Genomic DNA, 9,545 nt, shown 5'->3' on the forward strand with positions numbered 1-9,545 from the left:
AAAAAAATCAAACCAAAAATTAAAGTTTTCAAGTGTTTTTCCCCTTCCAGCCAAAATAAACATATTCAGAAACCTTCTTTTTTTAGTGATATGAACATAGTTATAAAGAGAAAGTATATGGAGCCAATGGCCTAAGCGTACCATGTGTACAATGAAAGTTTAGAAAGTATTAGAGATATGATTATTAGTGTTACATTGTCTTGTTAGGTTATGTTTTTGGGATGAATGGTTTTATGACGATGTATTAGAATTCTAGATTTAGAAGGTCAAGAATTCGAACCTTAGTGAACCCCAAAATCAGGTTTTTATAACATGAGATGTTTATTATCTCTGGTATCCGGATGACTATTCTGGATAGTATGGATAATGTTCATTTTATTCATAAACCAAAGATTAAAAATTGGAATGGATTGACGAGTCGAACCAATCAGACCGAGAATTAAAAACTTCTACGGTTTGGTCTATAAAAAAACCGCCATTTTAAAAATCGTATGGAAACTGTTGAAGTGGTCAGTTGGATTGAACTGGGATTCGGCCGGTTTACATGAAACGACGCCATTTTATGGTTCGTTTAAATAAGAGAAGGCAATCAGATTCCTTCGTTCCTTGTTCTCCTTCTCCCAGCCCTTCTCCTTTTCTTTCCTTTTCTTCCCTCTTCGTCCTGTCGGCGTGCTCCAAGTCTCCGATCCCTGCTCTCACCGGTCGCAGCTTCTTCCTCGAGGTCGCTCGGCATCCGTCGTCTTCGTCTGCTCAGCTGCGCTTCCGCCACCGTCCGTCGCGCTCAGGAGCTTCGGTCCTTGTCTGGTGCTCATGCTTCAAGTCTTCGACCCCTCTCCACCATTGCCGTCGTTGAGTCGTCCGTCGTGCTTGTCCCTTGAAGGTAATGGTTGCTCATCCGTCGTGCTCATCAAAGCTTTTTTTTTTCATGTTTTTTTCAAAAATCATATTGAAATGTTTAATGGCTACTCTGAGTTTGTTTTGTTCAGAAATCAATTTTTTGTGATCAATGCTCATACTCTGAATGTTGTTCTGTTTTGTTTTAAGGCCGTGTTTGGAAGAGGTGATTGATTTCTGAGTGTTGTTCTGTTTCTGTTTTAAGGCCGTGTTTTGTGCTCAGTTTTCTTTTTGTAGGAAATCGTTTGAGATATATAAGAATTAAGAAGAAGGACTATCCTAACGGTACTACTCTGTTGATTCTGGCCTCCCACAAGCTTGAACATAGAATTGAAGAGAGAAACCCTTCATTATTTCATCATTGGCCTGTTTTGGCCATTGCATTTTATTGTAGTTTGTTTATTCATTGAACTTTCATAGAACCAGTAGTTTATGATCCCCTTTTGAAGTTAAAAAAATTGTGCTCACTGCTAGGGCTTGTTCTTCGTATTTTTTATGCTCTCTGGTCTGACTCGCTGTGGCTCTTCTCCTCCCCTTTGCCACCCGTTTAGGCAAGTCCTCCCCTTTATCTTCTTCAATGTTCAATCTGTTGTACTTGTGCTATATTGTTTTCTTCTTTGTTTTGTTCTTAATATGCTTATGATGTATTATTGATGATTTTGCTGAGTTTTGAGTTATTAATTTACTGAATTTTTATTTGGATTCAGATTGTTGATATTGAATTAATTCTGCTGAGATTGATTTATAAATCCAATCTGTTGTACTTGTGTTGTGCTGTATTGAATTTTTCTTATGAGCTATTAATCTGTATGATTGAATCTTCTCTGCTGCATTGAACTGAATTTACTTATTTAGACTTTAGTTAATTAGTTGTTCATGGCTAGTAGTTTGGTTGTTTTATTTGCTAATTGAATTTATTTTTGTGTCATATAAACTTGTGAGTTGTAAATTTTTGTTTTGATTTGTGAGTTGGGTTGTGAATGTGTTATGAGTTGTAACTTTTGATTTGTTCTGGTATATATTAGGTTGAATTTGTTGCTAATTATCATCACTGAACCTTGAATTTGTTGCTGTCTTACTAAAATAATTACTTAGCTAAATTTTGTTGCTATAAGTCATCTTTGGAGCTAAATTTTTTGTTGATGAAAATTATCATAGTTGAATTTGTTTTTAATTCAATGAAGGGATAGATGAATTAAATTAACTCAATTAACTAGATGAGTAGATGATTGAATATTTGTTATTGGTTTGGTTAGTTCAATGAATTTTTTGTTTCTTGTGACTATCTTAATGATATCAATAGTGATATAACAACTAATGAATGATAAATTGTTAATAATTGATGAGATCAAATGTTATATTAGATTTTAGTTGATGTAGTTCTTTAAATTTTGAACATTTTAAGGTTTATATTAGACTATAATTATGTTTTAGGGTATTTATTTATATTTATTTATTATTTTATTATAAAACAGTTTTTATGGTTAAATCACAGTTGAACCGGTTGGACCAGTGAACCAGTGACTAGAGTTTGATGACTGGTCCAGTTTTCAGAACCTTGATTGCAACAGAAGAATCACTAGATTTTGAACTCCCTTTTCCCACGCCAAGTCCAGACTGATGAGGTCTGCCGTCAGTGCGTCACAAATACCAACCTTTTTGGCAAAACCAGTAACCCATCTTCCATCAGAATCTCTAAGAACTGCTGGTCATGGACAACCCTTCGCAGCGCCGTCGGCGTTGAGCTTATGCAACTTTACGGGTGGCGGGCTTCAAGCTATAAGGTTAGTTTTGTCTGCTGAGAATTAAAATAGGCTTCAAGTGTCTGTTGAGAATTATGATGTTAGCTAGTAGTAACTGGGATTAAAATGATTTATTATTTTTTTAAATAGAGTAGATACATTGCAAAATTTTCAAGAACAATATAAAGTAGATTTAGCATGAGGGGTGGTTGAAGACGCTGTTATGTTGGGGCCCACTTTAACCAGAAAAACAAATATTGAGGGCTTTACATGGTAGTGGACTAGTGGCATGCTTTGGGAGTTGTGTTGGTCAGAATATACCCGTGAGGTTGAGTGTGAGAGTTAGTGATGAAGCCCCAAGTTGTTCCTCACTGTATTGAGTATATTCCTAATCCCACAATCTCACTCTTCACCACACTCCAACCTAATTTTAATTTTGCATCTTACAGACCCAGAGCCATGGCGGTGTCCACTCCCAATGCGCCTCCCCACCTGAACCGCTTTGCCGACGTGGCCAACAAAGTTGCTGATGCTGCCGGAGAGGTCATCCGTCAGTATTTCAGGAGTAAATTCGACATTATTCAGAAAGACGACCTCAGTATGGCCCCCTCCAACCTTCCAATGCTTTTCATTTTCTCTCTTTGTTAATTGGAATTGTCGTCGTTGCATCAGGTCCAGTAACAAATGCAGATCAATCCGCCGAGGAGGCCATGGTTTCCATCATATTAGACAATTTCCCTTCTCATGCCATGTGAGTCGAGTCTTAACCACAAGGCCCTTTGTTGCCTTTTGCATTCACTCACTCATGGCATATTGAGAATTGCAGTTATGGAGAGGAAAAGGGGTGGAGATGTAAACAAGACACTGCTGACTATGTCTGGGTCCTGGATCCTATTGATGGCACAAAGAGCTTCATCACTGGTAACTGCTATCATTATTCATTGCCTCTCGTTAAATATTCATCCATTCATTTTGACTCTGCCTCTCATTGCCTCAGGAAAACCCCTTTTTGGAACTCTGATTGCTCTTCTGCACAACAGTACACCAGTATGCACGCGCCACTTTAAACTTGCTCCTTTACATTTGAATCCATGTAGCGTGTGATTGCCATTACCATCAACCATATTTTGTTTCCTTTCCTTTTGGTTAGATCCTTGGCATCATTGATCAACCTGTCTTGGGAGAAAGATGGGTCGGGATGACCGGAGAGATGACTACACTCAACGGAAAACATGTATCCACACGTGCTTGCTCCAACCTCTCTCAAGCATACCTGTATACCACAAGCCCTCATCTCTTCAATGGAGATGCAGAGGATGCATTCATCCGTGTTAGGGACAAGGTAGGTCTGTTGTGTTATTACATGGATTCCCTTTCTTTCTCAAGATGAATATTCTTAATTTGCATTCTGCAGGTTAAGATTCCGTTATATGGTTGTGACTGCTATGCATATGCTCTTTTGTCTTCTGGCTTTGTGGATCTTGTTGTTGAGTCCGGTCTCAAGGTACTATATTTTCTCAACTCTGCTTCCAAATTCAAACTAGTTTGTTACATGCCTATCTTTGCTGATCTTTTGTGTTTCAGCCATACGATTTTCTTGCATTGATACCTGTTATTGAAGGAGCTGGAGGTGTCATAACTGATTGGAAGGGACAAAAACTTCATTGGGAAGCTTCTCCGCTTTCAATTGCAACTAGTATGGCCATGTTTATTTCAATTGCTTCCTCCTACTCCTAGTCCTGTTATCAACTTGAGGTTTTCGTGAATTGCATGTCACAGGTTTTAATGTTGTGGCGGCTGGTGACAAACACATCCATCAACAGACAATAGATTCATTGCAGTGGAAGTGACATCGGGGATTCTTCAGAATTCAGTTGTTGTGATATCGGTTTCGACCATTATTTAACTAATAAGTAGTTCAAAGGCACTTACTCTAATATCTCTTGCCCAAGTTAGCATTCCTATATTGATTGGATGAGCTACAAATGATTATTTTTCCAACACCTTTAAAATGTGTTTTTCCCAAGTTTAAATATCGCATGATAATCCGAACAGTGAAGTATGTTAGCAGGCTCCATATAATTACATATCTAGGCCCACTGCTTGCTTTAACTATCACTAATAATATGATCATGTTATAATCAGAAGGAAAATCACTTTGCACTTGCTAGCTATACATAAATGTGAGAAATCAGAATTACTAAACAATTGGAGAATCAATTTGCTAAGGCTTGTACATGGTATTGAACCTAGTAATGTGGCAAATGCGTATTTTAAAATTGTGAAGAGGCCTCAGGACATCTCTAATGATCGACCAGCACACCGAAGTAGAAGTGTTCAAAATTCAAACTGATTAAAATTAAACTGTTTATGTAATTTAATTCAAACTAAAAATCGATTAAAATCGTACTAATTTGAATTTGATTAGATTCTAGTTTTTGTAAATTGCTGGATTGGATTAGATTTTTTATTTATTTTTCATAACAGATTTAATTCAAACTCAATAATATGTTATAATATTATTATTTTATTATTATATTTATAATTATATTTATAACATGTTCAATTTGTTATATATTTTTATATTATTCATATATTATTATTTAATAAATATTTTGAGTTTAAAATGTGGTTTATTTATTTATTTTAACTAACTTATAATTTTATTTTTATTATTATATCGTTAGTTTTTTAAGATATTGTTGATTATTTAAAATTTGATGTTGAGACTTGTTATATATATATATATATATATATATATATATATATATATATATATATATATATATATATATATATATATATATATATATAGTTTTTTTAATTTAAAAAATCACATCCAATTCAATTCAAACCGTTTGAAATTGGATTAGATCGGATAAACCATCCAATCTAAACCGTATTGCATATGTAAAATTAGTGTTCAAATCAGATTGGTTTTTGACTCAAAATCGATCCAAATTGCACTACAAACACCCCAATACGGGAGGGAATTTAGATCATCCTCAGTTTTTGAGGATTCGTTATTTGCAACCCGTAAATTGTGAGTACAATTACAAAATTAGAACCAAGTCAATTCACTAAAGCACTACATTAGCGGGGTATAAAATAGCATTTATAATTACAACTAGCTTTTACAAACAAACAGAATGCAACACTTTAATTTCAGCAAAGGGAAACATGAATTGCAGTCACGTTAGGCAGGCATATATAAATTTGTTTTCAAAGATGTCCTCAATTATGTTTAGTCACTTGCTATACTATAGAATACATAAATATTAATGCAATAAATTGTTAAATAAAATTATTTAAATTAATAATTTTATACTTAACTATGGCTTTGAGTATTTAAATTAATAACTTAGCTAATAATATTCATTATTTTTGTGTGGATTCAAGTGATAAGGAGAGTGCACAAGAGTATGCTGCCACTGGAATCGGTTTGTTGGCTGGTTCCTCCATCTTGCTTCTCACGCTTGTGTGGGGGCACTTGTGTCATTGTTGGCAAACAAAAGTTGAACTATGACCTTGAAGGAAGAATTATATCAAAAACGGGAAGGATAATAAATTTATTTTACGCTATCATCTTGGTTCCTTTCATACTTCTCTTGATTTTATAATGTTATAACAAATAATGGGTTTTGTGAAAAATAATTTTTGCCACTGTATTACCAACTTAGTGTACATGTACATGCTATGCTGACTCACCCTAACTACTATGAAAACAGAAAAAGATTCTTTTTTGTAAATAAGGCTAGTCATGTTAGGAAGCTAATAAAATATTTATACAATGTATATAATACGTTAAGTTATAAAATGAATATCACTCATAAAATTACTCATTCCAAAAGCTTAAGTTGATTTTGGTATTCACCAAGAATTAAACTCTTAACTTTTCGGATTTAGAATTTTAATACTATGTCATGATACCACTAATCCTAAAAGTTTATGCTGATAGGAAAAGGAAACATTAATGGTTATATCTCTAATACTCCCTTAACTTTTATTATACACATTGTACAAATATTCCATTAACTCCCTATACTTCCTCGTAAGGCTAACTCACTGCAACAAATTAATAGCAAGTACAGTGTGGCTATGCTATCATCTAAAATATAAGGTTTGGTATTTATCTTGGAATTGGAATAAAAAATATAATAATAATAGAGGTCAGTCAACTCTTGCATTTCTTCTGTTTGGAGTTACATACATTGACATAAAAGAATGTTGACAAAGTATTTGATGAGTGCTCCATTAGATAGGATTAGGGATTATCTAAATTATTTACAAAAGAGTAATTAACTCATGATATAATTACTTGTGCAACAACATTTCTTTTTTTGTTCATGTATTAATTTGGGTGGGTCAGACCACCCCCGATCTGAACCAGCTACCTACATAGACCTTATTGTTAGACTCATTGTTGTCAAATTCGCAAATTAATTCATAAACTCGTAGTTTACAGTTTAGGTAGTGAAATCGAGTTAACTCGGATATAAATTCTTTTTTGAGTAAACTCGAGTAGACTCGGCTAGAATCGCATAAACTCGATCAAACTCGCGAGTTTGAGAACGAGTTAACGAGTTTGCGTTGAGTGCTCATTTTGGCAAAAAACGACGTCATTTTGGCAAAAAAAAAAAACACTAAAAAACGCTACCCACTTATCCTAAATCCCTAGTTGGCTCGCTGACTCCCTCTTCTCTCACTCTCTGATGTTTTCTCTCTCTCACTCACTCATTGTTCTGACTTCACTCGTCTGCCATTCATCGCTGTTCTCTGCCGGTTGGCATTGGTTAGCACTGCTGCTCCTTTGTCTGCTCAGCTTCGCGCACAGCTCCGCGTCTCACTCTCTGCTGTGCTTCTCGCCTTCTCTTTATCTTGCTCTTTGTTCTCTTTTATGCACGTCGATCCTCTGTTGTGTTTGTTGCGCTGCCGTCGAGCCTCTACTGTCGCGCATAGTTGCATACGTTTGTCGAGCTTCTGTCGCCTCTGTTGATCTATTCTGCTTTGCTGTCATCGTTCACCGTTTCTCTATCTGCACTGTTTTGTATTTCAATCTAATTTTAAAATTTTCGATTTACTCAATTTAGTCTCCCAACTTAGTAGTTATGACTCACATTGGTTTCTGATCTTATTTTTGTCACAGTCTCAGAATTGTTAACGGCATGCTGAGATGGACTAACGACTGCTATGTTATACGTTCTAGTGACTATTTGATGTGACAATTGAAATTTTTTTACCTTAATATTTTTCCAACAAAACACTTAAAACCTTAATATGAGTCACAGATACCTAAGTCAGAAAATCAAATTAAGTAAATTGAAACTTTAAAAATCAGATTGAAGTTCGAATATAACTTCAAAACAGAACTTTAACTTATGTAGTGATTAATTTAAATGTGAATAAAATAAATCAAAATTCAATATAGTTTTTATCAATGTTTTCAAATTCGAAATTTCTATACCAAAATTACCTAGGATTTCTCTTTAATTATTTCAACCAATGTCTCAATCAATTATTTTTATGTCTTTAAAGAAAAAAAACTGTATATGAGAAGAAATTAATCAGTTTGTCCACTTTAATAAATAGTTATTTTACTAAAATAAAAGAAATTATTTTTTTAGAATTTTTTAAAAATTAATTAATATTATATATATATTGTTACACTACATCTAGTTATAAAAATTTTATTTATTTTTAATACTTAGATTAAAAATAAAAACAAATTTAAATTAGTGAATTTTAATCTATAATGTAATAATAATATAGTAATTGTTTTATATATCGCACGAATATAAATTAATTATTTTTTTAAGGAATTTAATAATATGTGACGAGAAACACAAAAAAGATTATATAGAAACTAATTAAAACGTAACACGAAAATCTCTTTAGTAAAAGATGAAATAGACATATTTATTTGAGTAATTTCTTATATTTTTAGTACACACTTTTAAATATTAATGACTAACTGATCGTCAAAAATAATAAATTTTATTAAAAATTCTAAAATTAAATCCGTGACATTTTTATTTTAACATAACATAGCTAGCTATTATCTTAGCTAATCTCAAATTTATTATTATCAATATTTAATTTGTAAAATATAAATTAATACAAACGTGTCTATTAATACTCTAATATTTATAAAAAAAATAAAATATTTATCATTTTAACTAATCTCACATTTGTTATATTATTGTTATGGATATTCAATAAAAAAAATATTAATCAACCAGTTAAATTTCTAATAATGCGAATTCGGAAATAGTCAACTATATTTCTTTTTCCTTTTGAACTTCTCTTTTTCTTTTTCAATTTTTGTTCATCCATTTATCGTTGGTTAAAGAAAAGTTGTTTCTTTAACTGAACAAATATAAATCATGATGAGACAAAAATACAAAATAAATTTACAAAATTTAAAATGTTATTTAAAAAATAATAAAAAAATCAATTCAAAACCGTCTAAAATTATTTTATTTTATATTTTTTAAATTATTATTTATCTTTTGTTATATTAGTTAATTATTGTTAGAATAATTAAGTAATACTATATGCAATAAGTGTATAATTATAAATCTTAATGTATAAAATTAGAGAGTTAAGAGTAATATCTCAAATTAGTCTCTAAAAAAATTTGAATCTTACAATTTAATCATTAACAACTTTTAATCACTAAATCAGTCTCTAACATTTTATTGTAATTTGTCGACATATTCTTCATGTTAAATATTGGTAAAAAAAATAGATAATTCAGTCGTTATCATTATTTAATAAAAATGTTATAATTCCTAAAACTTTTAAAAATTTTCGTATTGATCTTTTTATATGGATGAACAAATTGATGTGAGAACTGATTGTCTAATAAAATAAAAATTTGGGAACTGATTTGATAATTAAAATTTGTTG

The 9,545-nt window shown here is 32.2% G+C and overlaps 1 protein-coding gene across 3 annotated transcripts; it reads left to right on the forward strand.

Moving 5' to 3' along the window:
* The first annotated feature begins 537 nt into the window (after nucleotides 1-537).
* LOC112703639 (bifunctional phosphatase IMPL2, chloroplastic) lies at nucleotides 538-4,669 on the forward strand. Of its 3 annotated transcripts, XM_072199787.1 has the most exons (12): nucleotides 588-880; nucleotides 1,118-1,179; nucleotides 1,369-1,445; nucleotides 2,390-2,678; nucleotides 3,086-3,234; nucleotides 3,309-3,387; nucleotides 3,463-3,557; nucleotides 3,634-3,683; nucleotides 3,787-3,978; nucleotides 4,051-4,140; nucleotides 4,221-4,332; nucleotides 4,416-4,669. In XM_072199787.1, the coding sequence occupies exons 4-12, from the start codon at nucleotides 2,515-2,517 to the stop codon at nucleotides 4,484-4,486; spliced, it is 1,002 nt and encodes a 333-aa protein (XP_072055888.1). In that variant the 5' UTR covers nucleotides 588-880; nucleotides 1,118-1,179; nucleotides 1,369-1,445; nucleotides 2,390-2,514; the 3' UTR covers nucleotides 4,487-4,669. The 3 variants fall into 3 exon arrangements, with proteins under 3 accessions (XP_025610976.1, XP_025610975.1, XP_072055888.1); XM_025755190.3 differs by lacking the exon at nucleotides 1,118-1,179 and having other exon boundaries at nucleotides 574-880; XM_025755191.3 differs by lacking the exons at nucleotides 1,118-1,179; nucleotides 1,369-1,445 and having other exon boundaries at nucleotides 538-880.
* Nucleotides 4,670-9,545: the final 4,876 nt, after the last annotated feature.

Source organism: Arachis hypogaea, chromosome 7, assembly GCF_003086295.3.
Source record: "Arachis hypogaea cultivar Tifrunner chromosome 7, arahy.Tifrunner.gnm2.J5K5, whole genome shotgun sequence".
NCBI lineage: Eukaryota > Viridiplantae > Streptophyta > Magnoliopsida > Fabales > Fabaceae > Arachis > Arachis hypogaea.